Raw genomic sequence first — 19,993 nt, 5'->3', positions numbered from 1 at the left:
CTTAGATGGGGCAACCCACATTGTCCGGATTCTATGACTGGCATCATAAAATCTAAAAAAAGTGAGGGTACCTGCTGGCCACAGACTTCCTTCTAGTCCCACATTTGACCATAGCTCAGGACTGAGGTACATACATGTACCGGTAGATGTGTCATGTTGCCATTCATACTGTAAGTAATACAGTACATGTCCATTGTACATATGGCCTGGGTTCCTCAAAGTATGGATTATGGACCATTAATTAATGTTCAACTTCGGGGGATCATTTTTCCTGAAGTGAAGAGCAGTGAATTAAGTCCCCGTGTCTGACAAAAGGAGGGAAGTCATGGCTGATTTCTGGAACACTGATGACCTGGCCAATCTTTCAACTTAATCGGGGCTGATTAATAAAAGTCTCGAGCGTCAGCATTTTTGACAGATATGAACAACCTGTTGAAATCCTAGCCAATAAAATTTACCAAGGAGTGATAATCCCCGAGATTATTTTACACAGATTTATATGTGGTAAAAGGTAATAACATTTACACATATTAACACCGTAATCACGAAATAAAAAACATTTCTCACGAATAATCAAGTCCCGAAGTTGGCAGTCGCGAATGTCATTCAATTCTGTAAAAAAATTGATTGCAAAAGAAACCAGTGAGTAAAATCAAAATCGATGTACATGTACAAGTGTACAACTCAAGCTTTAAAAAAGTGCAAAAAAGCACCCCCAAACCATCATCCTTTTATGAATGGAACAGTCCCGTTTTCTTCAAGTACGTTTCCTGAACCTGCAGTTCAGAACACTGATTTTGCGATTTTGCGGCGTCCGTCAATATCTCACGGTGACGTTAGAAAAATGTTTTGCTGCATTGTGGGCTGTTTAACCTTTGACATCAACCCAGATAGTGTGCCCTCTTATTCATTTGATATTCATGAGCCCCTCCTCGTATGAAGGTTTCTCAAAAGAAATGTGTCAAACTGAATGACGTTTGCAAAAAAATGACATCTGAGAGATAAAATACAATTCACGATGAAAATCTAATGCTCAGAGTTGTTAATTTTGATTTAATTTTCAGCGGGGATATCTCCCAAATAAGTGGCAAAATGAACATCGTGCATGGAATTTCCAAGCACGACTTGTGACAGTGTTTTCGGCATTGTCGAACGTCATGCATTTACTGTCAACTTCTCAAACGTCATCAAAATTCCTTCAAATATGACGTTCCCAACAAACATATTGTACTCATTATACACTTTTGATGCAGCCAAACTTAAAGATTATTTTCAGTGGTTCAAAGGTATAAGACCTGGCAGATATGCTGTGTTAAATGAAATGATTTATTGAATTTGTACTTAATGACCTGGTTACAGAAGCACCCAAACACGTACGTACTCTATTTAAACATTTTGTCTCCAGCGTTCTTGCTAATTATTTATAATTTAATGTAATTGTATATTTAAGTTGATAGTTATGGTTTTTTTGGAATTCATTTGAATAGGCCTAATTTTATATGTTTACGTGTCTGTAATTTTGATGTGTGGTATACTGTATTTTAGTTGTATGCGCAGTAGTTTATTTTAAATTGTAAGGCAAATTTGATCATATTTTAATGGAAAATATGTGGTATAAATGTTAAAATGTTTATGTTAAATGTACACAGTAATGCCTAATTTTCCCCAAATAATCATTTTTATAAATCTGAAGGTGCTAATTTGTATTTTACATGATCAAAGTTTTGAAAAATGATATAGGAGCTGCATTTTGGTCCATTTTATTTAGACCATGTATGTACATGTAACCTGATGAGCTGGGTGTGTTGATTTAGTCAGGTCTCCTTGAGCCATTTTACTGCTGGTATCCAAGGAACAGAGTCGTCAGTCACAAGGGAAGGAAGCAATTTATCTCCAGTCCATTCCAGACAGTTTCAGTCTAAATTTAGTTGATCATGGTTTCTTTAAATATTGAAGTTTATGTGTCATCCTGCCGGTACAACATGTTCAAGTTTCATTAAAAGCTCAGGAATTACATGTACAATGTACATGTACACGTGTATGTGCACATACAGTTGAATATTTTCAAAGGAGATAAAAATCCTTGAATTTGGACTGATTCACATACATGTACATGTACATCTATTGGTACCAGACTGTAGCTTGTCTGATCAATTTGTCTTCAGTATGCAGTAGTACTAGCTGCTACATGTACATGTACATATAGGCCTATACATGTGTGTGCGTAAAACAAATGTACAGACCACTTACAAAGAAAAAATATAAATTGAAAGTTTGAGGCACTGATACATGTAGATAGTTTTGTACAGGTTTTAATAGATCAGTAAAGTAAAAATCGTAGAAAATTTATATCTAATTTGGCATGCAAAACCCAATTTCAAGGCATGCATTTCCATGTATTTCATGAGACAAAGTGTGTTCATTTCCTCCATGGTGTACAATGTACATGTACATTGTTGGCCTACTGGTACATACGGAAGACTGACAAGCCAATACACCTAACTTTTTGCTAAGTTTCTCTCGCTGTCTCACATAGTCATGAATGGAGTTTTAGCCGTGTGCTTGGTTTATTGTGATCAGAGAGAACTACATGTACTGCACATGTAGACATTTTCCTAGATATTTTTCCCAACCACTTCTGGAGGAGACTAGATAGTAAATCTTTCTTTTCAAATTTGTTGTTTCTTAAACTAATAAGTATGGGAGTCTAGGGAGGAGGTAGATCAAATCATCGACAGCAACGGTGGACTAATTCTTTTGTGGTGTTTGTTTCTTTCTTTACATTGCTCAGTTTGATGTACTGGTTCAGTCCAGACAGTCAGCTGTTTTGGTGTTACTGTGTGTGTTTCCAGGTCAATCTAACAAAGCTGACTCCAGACACCCTGGACCCTATGGCAGCTCAGTTGGGAACATGACTCTTGACCCAACCTCTACGTGCTGCACAGCCTGGGTTAGTGCTGCACAGCCTGGGTTACAAATAGGTTTATTGGTTTGCTGTCAAGGACAGGAATATGTTGATAACATTTTCAGTATAAGTGCCCAAGAGGGAGCAAGTAATAAAGAGCTAAGATATTAAGTTTTGGCCCTGAAATGTAAAGAACACATGTCAGAACACAGAACATAAAACTGAAAAGTGTTTGGAATTAAAACAACAAAATAAACACCAGAGTTGAAAAAGTAATGTTATGCACCGGCAAACCTTGATTTTGAAATTCTAGCGGCCCCCCCATGTTTTACTCATTCTTGTTGTCTTACATTCCCAGGGTTTCTTATTTAGCTCAGCTATGCTTATAATTGCTTTGAATTGTAGCACAGACGCTAATTTAGTCATGCTGTACTCTGGCTTGATGGCGTGGTCCTTCACTCCTTTGTCTAATGTGTTTTCTCTTCTCAGTTTGGCATTTAAGACTTTGTAACTATTAGTCATTTTCAAGTATGATTGTGTAATCCCTTTTTGCACCCAAACTATACACTTTTGTACAAGAGACGTCTCATTCTGTATTTCGCCTTTTTACACACGTCACTTAGATTCTTGCACACGACTCTGTAGTAGGAAGACATGTTACCCTTTGAGATGGAAGATTCCCATTAGTTGAGCTCTTCAGTGATGCTCATATTTTATTAATTCTCAAGCCTCTAGAACCCTATAAATAGAGCAGATGTTGCCTACCGGCATGACCGGTACCTCGTCGATCAGGTGTGGCGGACCAAACCCTTGTTGTGCGGGGTGAAACCTATCGTACATGTACATGTAATGCAGCGGTACCCTTTCCAGGAGGTGTGCAGTGTATGTAATTCCGAGAACCCATTCTTATGGTGGAGTGCAGTAATCATATGAATGCCCAGCTACCGGTCATTTACGGTAGCTTGGACCGATGCAATTGCGTTGCAAACCAGCTGGGGTGCTAGTGAAAGTTGTAGCATTGTAGCGGCCCATCACCGCTACGCACAAACTATTTGCCAGGTGAGACACTATCGTGTTCCTCACTGCTCTGGTCCTGCTAACTAGCCCTGGTCCTGCTAATTAGCCCTGGTCCTGCTAACTAGCCCTGGTCCTGCTAACTAGCCCTGGTCCTGCTAACTAGCCCTGGTCCTGCTAATTAGCCATGGTCCTGCTAACTAGCCCTGGTCCTGCTAACTAGCCCTGGTCCTGCTAACTAGCCCTGGTCCTGCTAACTAGCCCTGGTCCTGCTAACTAGCCCTGGTCCTGCTAACTAGCCCTGGTCCTGCTAACTAGCCCTGGTCCTGCTAACTAGCCCCGGTCCTGCTAACTAGCCCCGGTCCTCTCCGTCTCTGCACCGAGCCAATGGTACACAGTGCGACGATTCAGTTATTGCACTCATCACATTCCAGTACGTCTGATTGACAGTGCGGTCAGTACAACATACGGCTGGCCCCGTCCATCTGTTGCTCATCACCGTGGTGGCCCAGGACAGCTCTCACCATGGCCTAATGAGTCTAGTTGTGCAATGCGATATGCCCGTATCGTACCCACTCCGGGTGACTTGCATTTCCAATAGTCCCGCAGTTAGTTACATGTACATTCAACTTGGCCTTTATAACTTTGCATGTCATGTGTTGCTCCGTTACAATAAGCTACATGTACATGTACATGTACTCACACACCTCCTTCAAAACCACTTCGAACAAGTTGAAGCAGTAGAAAAAAAGTGAGAGCATTAAACCAGCTGTGCAGTTTGACTGTCACCCAAACCTTCTATCCCATCTTTAACCCTAACACTCCTCAATCCTTCACCTGTTGGAGGACTGAGGACTGTTAGGGTTAATTAATAAAGTTTTGACCCCGAATATCAAAGCCTATAGGAATGATGGTAAAAGTCCATGCTATAATGTGCTTAATATTTAGGGAAGGCAATAGGAGATTCACACGTCCGAATTTACCCCTCTGTAGTACATACATACCTGTTTCTTTCATTCCAAGTCGTTGTTATACATACATGTATACTAGTACATGTATGTTTGACACCAGTTTTACAGAATTTTGATGCCAAAAAGTCAACTTAAATGTCATTGTGTTTGGAATGAAACTGTTCCATTATAGACTACAGAGTGAATTGTACACAGTGACTGTAGTAACTACTACCGATAGCTGACGAGGATGTGATAGTGGTTGTACATACATGTATTAATTCTGGCCTGTCTGTCTACCAGAATCCAAATATGTCTGTGATAATTTGTTCATTTGAACAGTTTTATACCGGTACAAAGAATGCATTCGTGTGTATTGTTTTTATGGTGGCATTTTCCATTCAATTTCTGTGGATTCCGCTAGAGTTAAAACTTGATAGGGTCAGGATAAATAGTATGTTTGTAGTTTGAATTGTACACCTACATGTACATGTAAATAAATCCCTGTCATCTGATTAGTGGGTCATCGATCACATGTTGTCGACTTATTTACATGTAGCTTTGTTCATTGGACATCATTGAATACACTACACGTATGCAGAAGGTACCAGTCACAGTCTTTATACATGCACATGTACCTGGTATATAAAAAGACCCATTACTGAGCACACTTGTGCATACATGTACATGTACAAGTACATGTAGGAAAGGTGCAGTTGTGGCTGTTGATACAAACACAAAAAATTTTGGTCGCTGCTTGCAACATTAAAACTTCCTGTCGCAATTATACCCCCCCGTAAGTAGAAGGGTGACCTGTACACAAAGGGGATATTCAGGACAAATCTCTAACAATCTGTGTCATGGAAAGTATCATTTCACTCCATAACAGATAGAGTGTTGCATTTTATTAGGCACCTCATGAAATTATTCTTACATCGCACTCATACACATTCATGCATTGTACTTGTATCCTACAGTAAATGATCTTTGTTCACTCCATTTCTGAGTGTTCTTTGTGTGACTTGAACTCGAGTAACATTGCACCTTTGATTCACCCAGTGGTTTTTGAAACACACATCTATGAAATTTGGACTTAATGAGGCCTTGGCACTGGGTAATTTCTAGTTATCAGTGCTGCTATGTACATGTATTGCTTTGGCTTTTCAGTTTTGAATGCAAGCATTATTACTCTATAATAAAACTTCACCTTGACTTCAGGGGTTACATGTAGGTCATAGGCACTGTGTTTAACTGTTTACTTATTTCAGAAGAGGTACAGTACTGCCTTGGTGTTCTGCACTTTGCTGTTTATCAAAAGGGTCAGAACCAGGGCTTTCTGACTGTGTTTGTTATAGATTGTAATCCAGAAGCCTTGAACTAAACTTATTTATGAAGTATGGCATACATGTACATGTACATGTATGTTACATGCTGTGTCAGTCTTAGTGTGGCCTCCAAACAGAATTTGATCCAAACTCATGAAAATCAAAATCAAAATCAAAATCTGAATAATATTCAATTAAAGTCTGAAAAATGAGAAGCCTCTTGGCACTGTTTTGAAACTGCTTTCAAAGCCACAAATAATACTTTCAAAGGGCGTACTGTACATACAATGTATTCTTATCCTGCACTTGGATTGAGGTTTCTCTCATTGATTTGGTTGGTAGATTTCTTGATAAAATGGGAATGTGATCTTGGTATTCTTGTTATCCAGTTTTCCTGTGTACTTTGTCATAAAATAAAACTCCTATGCAGTGTCAATTCAGACACTTTGGTTGAGGAGTCCTTAATTCACTTCGGTTGTGTCTGAATCAAGAGTCAGTTGGTTCAAATGTATGAATAACAAATGGCTTGCTTCAAGACTGAGTCCGAGTCCCAAACCACTTGTTTAATTCATTGATATAATATGTTGAGCAGGTGCTCTGTCCTGTATACTTACAGTTGGAACAGCCTGGTAATCACGAACTTATTGTTATATTTAAATCCATGTACATGTACATGGCATTAATGGAGATATTCCTATTGGTCTTCTTTTGTAACAGTTCCCATTAGTTTTGTACACATTTCCCAATTGAGCACATCCTCTGTTGAATCCCTGTGTCCTTGATTGTGAAAGAATGTACATGTACATGTATCCTCAATTGACTGCATAGTGATATGTGTACATGAAACTCATTCATTTTAATACATGTGGCTGTTCATCTCTATCCCCTCATCACGGTGAGTAAAAATAAGAATCAGAATTACAAGGTGTAAACTACATGTATGACCCATCTGTCTTGATTCCTTAGTGTCAAATCTGTGGCATGGTAGTTACCAACAAGTCTACTGGGTATAAAGTTGATTCTGGATCACCAAACCTGCAATATACAAAGAACCGTAAGATGGACTCTGATATTTGGTTTCAAAAAGCCTTAAAAAACCTCAGGAATACGGACATTTTTCTACAATTTTGATGTTAAAACTGTTCTTGAAAACGAAGTGAATAAGCTCTGTGATGAAAAACAGAGAGCTGCAAAAACCGATGAACTTCCTGTGTCTGAATGTGAGCTGTTAGGCTGATGGCTTTACCAGGCAGTTACTGGTTACTGTGGCCAGGTACCCGGAATAGATAGCCGAGAGTTAGACCTATTTCCTCATTTGTAGTCAAGGTTAAAGCAGAAATGTAAAAATTAAATTCATGTTGTTTATTATCACTTGCCTGACACTACAAACTGATCTTTAGTAGGTAAAATTGACAGATGGGACGATAATTTGATTCAAAGAAAGATGCTACATGAAGTAATAATAAGAAGACAATAAAGAATTGTTCAGTTTTAGAGTTAGGGAGGAAAACACAGGATGAATATTTCAGGGAAAACTCACAGAGTCAGGCAGGAACTGAAAACCTAATTCACATTCTGATCTACGTTGGATTCAAACCTGGGTCTCAGAGATGGAAGGAGAGGAAAGAGCCACTACACCAACCTGACTCTCCACCTTCTTGGTCATGGTCTTGATCCTTCTGATCTCCTACCCTGTTGAATATCTCTCAAAGCTTAACCCTTGCCTTGCACCATCCTATAAAGCAACTTTGCCCGAATGTCATTTGGTACATTTAATGTGAGTGCACAGTGGTAATGTGGTTCTGGTAATGACACCAGGGATTCCTCAAAAGCACCCTGGGCACTGTAGCTCGTGAACCTGAAGAAACCTGTTGAGAGGAGACAGTGAGAAGTAACAGTTTTATCAGTGGGAGGAAAACCCCAGAGGAATATTCTTGGTGAAACCCATGGAATCAGATACATGTAGGGATTGAAAACCCAATCCACATGTGGACCGCACCAGGATTTGAACCCGAACCCCCATAGGTGGAAGGTGAGGAAAGGACCACTGTGCCAACCTGACTCCCCACATCATGCATACAAAAGACACTGATAATATAAGGTTGGATGCAGTAAGTAGGTGATGGCTTTTTCACTCCTGTAAGCTGTTTGTGTGGGAACATGCCTGAGGCGTTCAGACAGCTGACAGTGCACACACACCCAAGTGTGTATTTGCCTGCAACTGGGGAACCCCATTTTCCTCTTTTGTTTGTACTTTAACTTTTTAGAAGACCACCCATATGTTTTGTACACTGTTGTCAATCGGGGAACTTCTGACTTGTTCAGGGTCCCCAATTGAATGCAGAAACAAACTCACAATACCATACTTCATTTGTGGGGAGAAATTGTAAGAGAGCACCTGCGGCACTTGTGTACATATATGCACACAGAATGGGTTAATGATTTTTCTTTCTTTTTTCTCACTTCTGTGCAGTGATTCAGCTAGTGGAGCTCGCTGCCAAGACGGTGGCCCTCAACTTCCCCTTTGAGGTGGTGGAGCACATGTACCCACCTGTCCCAGAGAATTTACAGCTGCGCATTGCGTTCTGGAGCTTCCCTGAGAATGAGGAAGATATAAGGTAGGCAAAAGGATAACCCAGTCATTACCACCATGTGAGAAAGAGGCTAGCTTTGATAGACTTTTGCAGAGTAAAATTTGATTTATGGAGGACACATGTACATGCTTGTAACATAGGCGTTGCATACAGAATTGGCCAATGACGGTAAACTATCTAAGATAAAGTGTTGCCTCTCAAGATGGAGTCCATGTACCTATCCATGTACTACCAGAACCAGCCAGTGGAATCTGGCTAAACTATCTAAGATAAAGTGTTGCCTCTCAAGATGGAGTCCATGTACCTATCCATGTACTACCAGAACCAGCCAGTGGAATCTCAGAGACTCTGAAGTGACTGCCACTTACCGGGTAGCTTGTCTGAGCCAGCTTGATACATGTATTTTGCGTTTTAAACTGGAAAACATTTGAACATTTGAAAGTTGAAGCATGAGGGATGTGCCATTGGGTTGCTGCAGCATGGAAGACACGGCAAGACCAAGAGGGGCTCATGGTACCATAAATGTGAAGACATGGGCAGGACCAAGAGGGGCTCATGGTACCATAAATGTGAAGACATGGGCAGGACCAAGAGGGGCTCATGGTACCATAAATGTGAAGACATGGGCAGGACCAAGAGGGGCTCATGGTACCATAAATGTGAAGACATGGGCAGGACCAAGAGGGGCTCATGGTACCATAAATGTGAAGACACGGCAGGACCAAGAGGGGCTCATGGTACCATAAATGTGAAGACATGGGCAGGACCAAGAGGGGCTCATGGTACCATAAATGTGAAGACATGGGCAGGACCAAGAGGGGCTCATGGTACTGTAAACTTGAAGACATGGGCAGGACCAAGAGGGGCTCATGGTACCGCAAATGTGAAGACATGGGCAGGACCAAGAGGGGCTCATGGTACCGTAAATGTGAAGACATGGGCAGGACCAAGAGGGGCTCATGGTACCGTAAATGTGAAGACATGGGCAGGACCAAGAGGGCCTCATGGTACTGTAAATGTGAAGACATGGGCAGGACCAAGAGGGGCTCATGGTACGGTAAATGTGAAGACATGGGCAGGACCAAGAGGGGCTCATGGTACCGTAAATGTGAAGACATGGGCAGGACCAAGAGGGGCTCATGGTACCGTAAATGTGAAGACACGGCAGGACCAAGAGGGGCTCATGGTACCGTAAATGTGAAGACACGGCAGGACCAAGAGGGGCTCATGGTACCATAAATGTGAAGACATGGGCAGGACCAAGAGGGGCTCATGGTACTGTAAATGTGAAGACATGGGCAGGACCAAGAGGGGCTCATGGTACCGTAAATGTGAAGACATGGGCAGGACCAAGAGGGGCTCATGGTACCGTAAATGTGAAGACATGGGCAGGACCAAGAGGGGCTCATGGTACCGTAAATGTGAAGACACGGCAGGACCAAGAGGGGCTCATGGTACCGTAAATGTGAAGACACGGCAGGACCAAGAGGGGCTCATGGTACCATAAATGTGAAGACATGGGCAGGACCAAGAGGGGCTCATGGTACCATAAATGTGAAGACATGGGCAGGACCAAGAGGGGCTCATGGTACCATAAATGTGAAGACACGGCAGGACCAAGAGGGGCTCATGGTACCGTAAATGTGAAGACATGGGCAGGACCAAGAGGGGCTCATGGTACCGTAAATGTGAAGACACGGCAGGACCAAGAGGGGCTCATGGTACCGTAAATGTGAAGACACGGCAGGACCAAGAGGGGCTCATGGTACCGTAAATGTGAAGACACGGCAGGACCAAGAGGGGCTCCTGGTAAATGTGTCTGTGGAGAGCTTGGTTTCAATGTAATTCATGTTCAAAGTCACGCCAAGTTATAAAAATTGTATTCATGGTTGGTCAGTGTAAGTCTTCACATGAGTCTAACTACACGTATCTTATCTGAAAATTACTTGCCTTTTTAGCGTTTCATCACTCTCTATAAATACATGTACTTATATCTTGTCTTGTGCTTGAACGTGGTATTTGGTTAGTACTGGTAGCGTATTAGATTTTATGTCTGTTAAGCCTACTATGTTTTTGTTGTTTTAGTTCATTGTTTGTCTATCTCGTTAATGCCAGTTTATGTGCCTATATATATTCATTGATGCAGATTGTATTCCTGCTTGGCCAATGGCAGTCCGGATGAGTACCAGAAGGGAGAGCATATGGTTAAGAGTAGAGCAGTGAAAGATGCCTTACAGATTGGCTTCCATCTGAGCGGCACGGTATCACCTGTGGCCCAGGGAAGTGCTGCCCAGCAGCAGGGCACCTTCAATGTGGCCATCACCTTTGATCGCCGCCGCGTCTCATCCTGCTCTTGCACCTGCGCCTCAGCCAGCAAGTGGTGCAGCCATGTGGTGGCGCTCTGCCTATTCCGCATTGTGCACCCGGCCCAGGTCTGCCTGAGGGCACCAGTCTCAGAGTCCTTGTCGCGGCTTCACCGGGACCAGCTGCAGAAGTTCTCGCAGTATCTGATTAGCGAGTTGCCCCGGCAGGTAAAGATGGGGAACCTGCAGAAAGGTTTTTTGTAAAAGTGGTTAATGAGTGTAATGGCCATTGATTAAAAAATTTCCCTTCATTTGGTATTCAGGTGTGTGAGTTGCAAAGGATTACCTGACTATTGTAACAATAACAGAAGAAAATTGAGGAATATTGTTGCTTGCAAAAGACTGCTTATAGACTGCTTAAAAGACAGTTTAATTGTGCTGCTCTGAATGGCCTGATCAACCACAGATAAGCTTGTCATTGGTTAAAAATGAACTGCATGTACATGTACTCAGACAAGAAATATGGACATTCATGCTCAATCAGAGATCAAGCTGAAGCCAGAGACAAAGCTGAGATTTGGAATATGGCCATTAACACTACATTTACTTTGTTCGCTGCACTAAACCCAAGCTCCCAAGGTACAAATATTCCTGCAAAGAACATTTCTGCATCCTCCCCAACCCTCTTCTTTACGGAAACCCAATGGCAAAAACATGTACTTCCTCTATCTTGCACAAATCTCTCAAAAACCTTCTGGTAGATTCTGAAGACTTTGTGAGGGTTCAGAGGTTTCAAGAGTTTATGTGAGCTTCTTTGTTTCCGACTTTTTACCAGATCCTACCGACAGCGCAACGTCTATTGGATGAGCTGCTCTCCTCTCAGGCGAACACCATCAACATGGTCTGTGGGGCTCCGGACCCCACGGCAGGCCCCTCGGCCTCTGAGCAGACACGATGGTTCCTGGATGATGCTGTCATGCACGAGAGCATCAAGAAGACATTGATACGATTCACAGGACCAACTCCTATTGTATTCAGGTAACCAACATTATGATTCTAGAGAATCCTCAGACTTACTGTTCGCACTTTCTGTAATTAATTGACACTTTATTATATGTGGTATTGAACAAACTGGTGATAAATATCCTTGCTGCTGCATCCAAATACTCACTCATCCCACTGTCCACACTGAGTGCTGATATTCTCATTTCTTTGGGTTCTACAACATAGTTCTTTGAATCCTCATTTGACATTTCTTTAAACAGTGGCTTGGTCAACTCTCCAACATGTTTTATGGCAAGTATGTAAACAGTGTTCATGCATTGATTATGGCAGTATAAAAAGCACACCCCACGAGGCTTTGCAGAGCCTGTACTTCCTTCACAAATTTTGGAAAGGGCACAAGGCCATCCCTGCACCCCGTTTACATTACAAAGGGGGCCCAGCTGCCTTCAGTCACAGTATTATGTCCTGACCATTTGATTATGGCATGGATAATCCATTCCTTTGAAGTGATTTTTCTTTTATCTTTACCAGTAAATACAGTGTTTAAGTCAAACCCAGTGCACAGATTTGGTAACAAAAAGCATATTTGACCAAGATGCCGCAAATTGATAGCTTTCTTCTCGTGGTTCTCCTTTCTCTCAGTGATGTCACCTCCTTATACCTGTCCTCGAGTGCCCCCCAAGCAGCGGCTGAGTGGACCAACCTCCTGAGACCTCTGAGAGGTCGGGAGCCTGAAGGCATCTGGAATCTGCTGTCCATTGTCCAGGAGATGTGCCGGAGGAGGGACAACAATGCCATCACTCTCCTCAAGATACTGACTGAGGAGTGCATCATTTGTGATCAGGTATCATTCTGCTGGCATCTCTAATTTGGGCTTGTCCTTCGGGCCTTACAAAAGTCTTACATGCTGATCAGACAAGATCCTAGATTATAAACAAGTTTAATAATGAAGGTTGACCTCTACAAATGCATCATTGCTTCTGGGTCTTGAAATTATCAGTGTAAGCTCATTCCATCTGTAAGCTTGTGAAAGAAATATCCTTAACAGATGAGTGACGCAAAATTTCTTCGACAATCGGCTGCTTCCTTACTTGTTGATCAGACTGGTGCTGCTCGTTTTTCAGGATTTGTTATACTTCAGTTAGATTTGAATTTTGTGCCAATTCTTGATTGCCATTGATCCTTATCTTCTTGTGATTTAGATTGTAGTGTGGTGGTTCAGTACCAGGACATCTGCCCTCCACTCTCATCACGGAAATCATGGTCATCGTGCCAACAGTAACAGCACCACCGCCATTGCACAGCATGCCTGTGCCAGCATGTGTGATGAGATCGTGTCACTGTGGCGTTTGGTGGCTCTCAATCCAGCCATCACACCCACAGAGAGAGGGGAACTTGAGAGGGAATTGCGCAATTGGCACCTTCAAGTCATTGAGAAAGTACGCAAGGGCCGCGGGCCCAACTTTGCCAACACGGTGGGCAACGTAACAAATGTACGACGGGTGGACATTGAGAGTTTCTTGGGATTCAAGCCGGCCATCGAGGCCTGCCTCATGGACTGGCAGGATTACTTCATTGAAGGGGTGACTTACAGTGAGCCACGGAAAGACAGGGTTGAAGCCATGAAATCACCCTCTTGTAAAAGGACTACTCATTCCACCCAACAGATTAAACCACCCCAGCTCAATCCTCCAATAAGGACGGAGGAACCAGACTCTACCACTGTGACCGAGGGAGATCCTAAACTGAGGGACATTCCAAAGGGCTGTAGCAATGAGCTCCACCGTTTGAGCTCCTCTGAATCCAGCTCAAGTAGTAGTAGCTCTGGTGTGGACGACCAACGTGTGCTAAGCTCCAGTCGATCAGAGGACACAGACTCTGACTTTCAGGGTAATGAATGCACCTGCCCCATCGAAGAAGGTGCTGAGGATGGGACTACCCCATTAAGAACCAGCCAATCAGGCACAGGGCGAACACCTGCTGCCGGTGTTGATGGGAATAACACCAAAGCTGGGGGGAAACGCAAGGCAAAATTAAAACACTTACAGCGCAGCGAGTCATTGGACTCGGCTGACGTGTGTCTGGATGCTCCGCCTAAAAGCCTGCAGCCAGATTCAGACTCCTCATTGGATGTTGGGAATCAGAGCAACCAGGGGGTCAAAGGTGAAGAGAATGAACGTCCTCATTCAGGAGATGAGTACCAGGTGTACTTCTATGACACCAAGGCCAAAGTGACGGAGCAAGCACCAAAGAAAAAGAGTGACACGCCCAATCCTTTTGCTGGAATCAAGAAGACAGAGGACAAAATTGAGGTAGGGAGAAATGCCACATGACACAAACCAGCATTGTAAAATGAATCATTACTACCACTTACTTAGACTTAAAACCAAGTTGTCATGTGGGCCACGATAGTTGTAGTTTTCTTCCCTTGGCTGATCTACCCACTGCACTATGAAGTGCCTCGTCCACTGACCCCTCCAGCATTCACAGCTAGTCAACTGACCGGTCTCCACACAACAACTTGAGAAACCTGTATGGAGTGTGTATTCATTTGTTAACATACAAATACTGGCCTGCGTTCCATTTTCTCTAGAGATAACCAGTGAAACAAAGAGTAGTTTTTATGGCTGTGCATTGAGTCTTATTACACAGACATTTATAAGCAGTGTGAGGGTGTAAACATTTCAAGATCAGATTAAGGCAATATTACATGTACAGTGTACATGTATGTTTAGTCAACAGAATTATTGTGTTTTGAATAAATAAAGTTTTAGTGTTGCTAAAAATAATAGATTAAATAATTTAATCCTGAAATAATTAAGGATACTTACTACAGAATGCCAGTGTCTGTTGGCTACTTCCGATGTATGCATTCCATATCAGGATAGGAATATTTACTGGCACACAGTAAATTGACCTGTGTTGTTGATTTAAGTCAGTGACTCATACTCAAGTCAGACTTGGAGTCAGACTTGGAGTCAGACTCGGAGTCAGACTCGGAGTCAGACTCGGAGTCAGACTGTTATTAAATGCAAGACTGAGAATTGAGGGTGCAAGGTGGATTTAGTGCCTTGCCTATTCTGAGTACTGTGCACTGTTCAGCGCATTGTGCACATCGTGGAGTAGTTCTGAGAGTAAGCGTGAAAAATTTTTTAAGTTTAAATGGCTGGAAAATGACAGCTGCTGCCAATATGTGGTACGGTGTTTAAAGGAAGCAATAATTCACATCATTCAACAAAAACGCTTGTGGAAGATATTTGGTGTGGTGTCCGTTAAACGTTCATTGTGATGGAAATATTATGTAAAGGGACAGGTCAGTAAGCCATATGTGAACACTGGAGGGCGTGGTAGGCTTGGCGATTAATTACAGCACTAATGTGGCAAGTAATTGCAGTGACAGGTAGTGACAGCCATCACAGCCCATACAGCAACTTGATTTCAAGTCTACCACATACATGTGTACATGTACATGTACTTCTTAAACTGAAACACTGTGATACCTTAATAACACTTTTTACTAGAAGCTGGTCTGTAACTCTTATCCAACCAAATTTGGACAGGTTTTCCCAAACTATGTACCTGTGCATGTACCGTACATGTACCTGTGCATGTACTGTACATGTACCTGTGCATGTACCGTACATGTACCTGTGCATGTACTGTACATGTACCTGTGCATGTACCGTACATGTACCTGTGCATGTACCGTACATGTACCTGTGCATGTACCGTACATGTACCTGTGCATGTACCGTACATGTACCTGTGCATGTACCGTACATGTACCTGTGCATGTACCATACATGTACCTGTGCATGTACTGTACATGTACCTGTGCATGTACCGTACATGTACCTGTGCATGTACCGTACATGTACCTGTGCATGTACCGTACATGTACCTGTGCATGTACCGTACATGTACATGTACCTCTAATTGCATGTCAAAAGGCACAAACCTACATGTAAAATGAACATGTACAGTATCATGACAAACCTGAAATTTTAAATATCATTAATTAAACAAACCTTGTGTACTAGAGTGCACAAGGCGGCCATGTTTTAGGTTAACTGTTTTATTTTTGTGAACCTAAAAATAGAAATGAATGCAGTGAAATAAAGTTCATTAAATCAATTTCATTTATGATGATGCATAGTTTCACGTTTGTGATTTAATATCTCATTTTTTAAATCAACATTTGGAAAATCTATTAAAAGTGAGGCATGAACCCAAAATAGTCTGGCACCAAACCATTTGATAGATTACATTGAATAAGAAAGGTTGAGTGAACGTGAAAAAGTGGCTTCCCTGTGAATAAGGCCTATTTCGGACCTGCCAACCTGTCGTACTCCTTCCTGAGGTCAGGCATTACCACACAATAGATTAAAAGGTATTTAAATGACCCCTCAGTTCGTTTAAAATTCTAATCTATTATGTAGTGATGCCTGACCTCGGGAAGGAATACGACAGGTTGGCAGGTATGCTATTTGATAAAGTGAACCAAGCTTGATTCATGTTGTCATCTAACCCTTGTCCTTTGACCCTTGACAGATCATGTTTTCTAGGGCGGAGGCTCTCCATGCTCATGGCTACACCAGACACGCCTGCAAGCTGGCTATTGAGCTGGCAGAGGAGATGCTAGCTAACCCACCAGAGCTCAATAACCCTCCACCCAGTAACCTGTCCAACCGGGTATGCTGAGGTTATTGCAGGCATAAAATATAATAATGTTGGACAATGTAGGGCTAACAAGAAATGCCTTTTGTAATCAAACCATGTCTCTCGTATTTGAAGCGGATCCTGCAATCAGAGATTTACAGAGTTATTAAAAAGTACATGTACGAAAACCCCCAAATCTAATTGCTGTTTTACACAAAATTGGTTTTCATGGCAACAGTTACAAAATGTGGACAGGGGAGTTGGACAAGATGTTGTGTTACATGTAGGTGTAAGCATTTATCTCTAACCTATCTTTATTGTGACTTTTTCAGGCACGTAAGAAGCACATCCACCAACAGAGCACACTGTCCACCATGACACTTGGCAAGTCGGCATTTCTCTGCAGTGTGCTATCAGAGCAACCAGACTGCCACCATCTGGCATTCAAGATTGGCATGTTTGGATTGGAGTTACCTCGACAACCAGCATCTACAAAGGCCTTGGAGGTACTTACTTTGTGCTGGGTTGTTTTTCAGTTTGCCTGATTGGCCGTATCTTTTTGAGTTTTTGCACAAGGCAAAATTGGTTCATAACAGAGCATTGTCCTCTGGTACTGGAACCACCTGCCTTTTGACAAGCCCAGTACACCTGCAGTAATTGTATACGTCTGTTCCAATTATCATTTGTTCGTCCAGTAGTTTGTTTACTTACGTTACTTCTTTCCTATCCTCTTTTTCAAAGGTCAAACTGGCTAATCAGGAATCAGATTTGGTGGGTCTCCTGAAGCGCTTGCCCCTCACACAGAGAGAGTTGACCACCATTCGCCAGTTAGCCAAGGATCTGCATGAGGGCTCCCTTGTGCTGAGAAGTGCGGCACTGCTGGCCCTCTTCATAATTGATGCACTTTGCCTTCCTGGTATGGTCTTTAAAACACCAGCAATTTTTCCTGATATTGATGGGCCATTTCACAGAGTGTTCTCTGAGTAGACTGTATGACATTGCCATACAGAATAGAATATGAATCAAGAATTTCAGTGAGTAGAGCACTGCTATATGTAGTTCACTGCTCTTGGGTTCAGCTCGGTCGGTCACAGTTCCTTCTTTTTTTCAAACCTTGTTCAGGCCAGTCCTCCTCCCTTGGTCGTTCCCACATGCGTTCCGTCTCGGCCCGGGACCGTCTGGCCACAGACGAGAAGGTGGGCTTTGATGCTGCCGTGGCTGCCTTGGCCATCAAGAGTAATGTGTCTGAGTCAGAGCACCCACTGCTGTGTGAAGGTATCAGGCGGCAAAAAGGCGAGCTGACCACTACGCTGCTAGTTCATTACAAGGATGACCAGAGTAAACTCCGAAAGGTAAAGTAAAAAAAGCAAGCCAAACTAGAAGTTCTTTATTTAGGATATATTTAGGATTATTGTAAACTTCATAACACACAGTGTTCTATTCTGATCTTCTTAGCAGCATCATGTACTTATTGAGTTGTGTCAGGCTAACTGTTTGCTTTCAACTTCATTATGAAGTCAACAAATTTTACATTCATCTTGAACACTAACTGCCTCTTGCATTTCGCTTGAAAACTTCCTGAATCTTCAAAAATCCTGCTCTTTGCAAGAGACCAGTGGCTCATTCTAGGTGCTCTTTATACTGTACGTTGCTTTCAAGGAGCGTCAAACACCATGTTAAAAGACATGTACATGTAAAGCAATTGTGACCAAAGCTTGACCTTCCACAACTGTGCAAAATCTTTGTCAACCTGTCAGTGGATTTTAAGGGCTAGTGAGGAGTATGGTTCACACAGACCCTTTAGTGAGGAATTTATTGCTCTTTTTCTGTTGCTGAGCATTGTTTCTGCTTTCTGGGGTCTTTTGTATGGGCTTACTTTGTGAGGCTCAAATCCGGTGAGCAAATATCTGCACTCAAGTGAAAAAAGGGATAAGTTTTGTTTGCGCATTATGGATCACTCAGACCAAAGGTTCAAATTGCATTTGACAGCACATTCTCATAAAGAGCAATTTTTGCTTAAAATTTAATACCTTTTCAGTTTTGTTAAGTATAAAAAAGCCTTTTCTGGAAAAAGATTATAAACTGGTATGATTTTACTCTTTGGTTTTTAGATTCTTGATGCTTTGCTGGACAAGCAAGGACCAAAGACTCAACGATCCTCCCAGCCTTTCCCACAATCCTCTGCTTGTTCCTCTCAAGATGGTTACCGTAGCAACGCATCCTCCATGATGGGTGAGGGGCAGCAGGATGCCTCTGATCAGCGGCCCTCTGAAAATCACAGTCCACAGGATGAAACCAGAGAGGGAGCGTCATCCAGTGATCCAGCCGTGTCCCACATCACCCAGGCTGTGGCATCCTGTGGCCTTCGGCCCGATGATGCCAGTACCTCCCGGCCTCAGAACACCAGCCCAGAGACCCCCAGCATTGCGAGTTGTATCCAGCACCTGAGTGCGCCCAAGTCCACATCACCAGAGTGTTCTTTTCCATCAGCTACGTCACCTCAGCAGCAACGAGGTCACATGGTGCCAACAACTTCATCTCTATCTCAGCCCCACAGGGCACCCTCGGATGTTGTGGCAACAGGTTGGAATGAGGACCCAGGATCCTGTTCAGGCATGATCTCAGTGGGTCCAGACATTGACCAGTGGAGGCAGGCCCAGGCTAGGGCTAGTGGAGGGCGGAGCAGCAGCTACTTGTACTGGGGGAGGATCTTTGGCAAAAATCAGAAGAGAAGTAAAGGTAAGCAGTGGACCGTGCCGGATCATAAGTGGATGGAGTTGGTTACCACTGAGTGCTCTACACTTGATAGGCAGTTCAGCAGTAACTGGTCAAGGCCATCTTAGGATATTCAATACAATGGCCTCCAACTTCAGTCCATTCACTAAAGTGCATTCATGTACCTCGCTAAAGCTGGTCACTTGGGAAAATGCCATTGTATTGAATAGCTTAAGATGGCTGTGCAGTTTCTTCTTTTTGCAGAGCAGAGCTGCCTATCCAGTGTATAGAGATCAGTGGTGGTTACCAGTGGAAGAGATAGTTTTGTCAAATTGATTGGATTTCCCTTTCACGTACTTTCCTTCTGTATGTTCTGTACATAATTTAGATCCTGCATAGATAATTTTCCCTTGTCTCTGTGCACCTGTAGTACAGTCTTACATGCATGACATGGGTTGAACCACTTTCGTTGAAATTGCCTCATACTTTATTTCCATGAATTTTATCTTTTGCAGTTGCTAAA

At 42.7% G+C, this 19,993-nt stretch overlaps 1 protein-coding gene across 2 annotated transcripts in view; it reads left to right on the top strand.

The window, feature by feature from the left end:
• The window catches only part of zswim8 (zinc finger SWIM-type containing 8), a 40,754-nt gene that overhangs the window by 10,728 nt on the left and 10,033 nt on the right, over window positions 1–19,993 (top strand). For both annotated transcript variants that reach the window (XM_022236228.2, XM_022236315.2), the window contains exons 3-12: window positions 8,668–8,812; window positions 10,935–11,319; window positions 11,927–12,129; window positions 12,739–12,940; window positions 13,299–14,408; window positions 16,648–16,788; window positions 17,088–17,261; window positions 17,497–17,671; window positions 17,878–18,107; window positions 18,867–19,494. In XM_022236228.2, coding sequence (XP_022091920.2) covers window positions 8,668–8,812; window positions 10,935–11,319; window positions 11,927–12,129; window positions 12,739–12,940; window positions 13,299–14,408; window positions 16,648–16,788; window positions 17,088–17,261; window positions 17,497–17,671; window positions 17,878–18,107; window positions 18,867–19,494 — 3,393 coding nt within the window. The remainder of the gene's footprint in view (window positions 1–8,667; window positions 8,813–10,934; window positions 11,320–11,926; window positions 12,130–12,738; window positions 12,941–13,298; window positions 14,409–16,647; window positions 16,789–17,087; window positions 17,262–17,496; window positions 17,672–17,877; window positions 18,108–18,866; window positions 19,495–19,993) is intronic.

Source organism: Acanthaster planci, linkage group LG19 (genome assembly GCF_054643075.1).
Source record: "Acanthaster planci isolate LZ-2023a linkage group LG19, COTS_SCS, whole genome shotgun sequence".
NCBI classification, from domain to species: Eukaryota; Metazoa; Echinodermata; class Asteroidea; order Valvatida; family Acanthasteridae; genus Acanthaster; species Acanthaster planci.
This window is presented reverse-complemented; position numbering and strand designations above follow the sequence as displayed.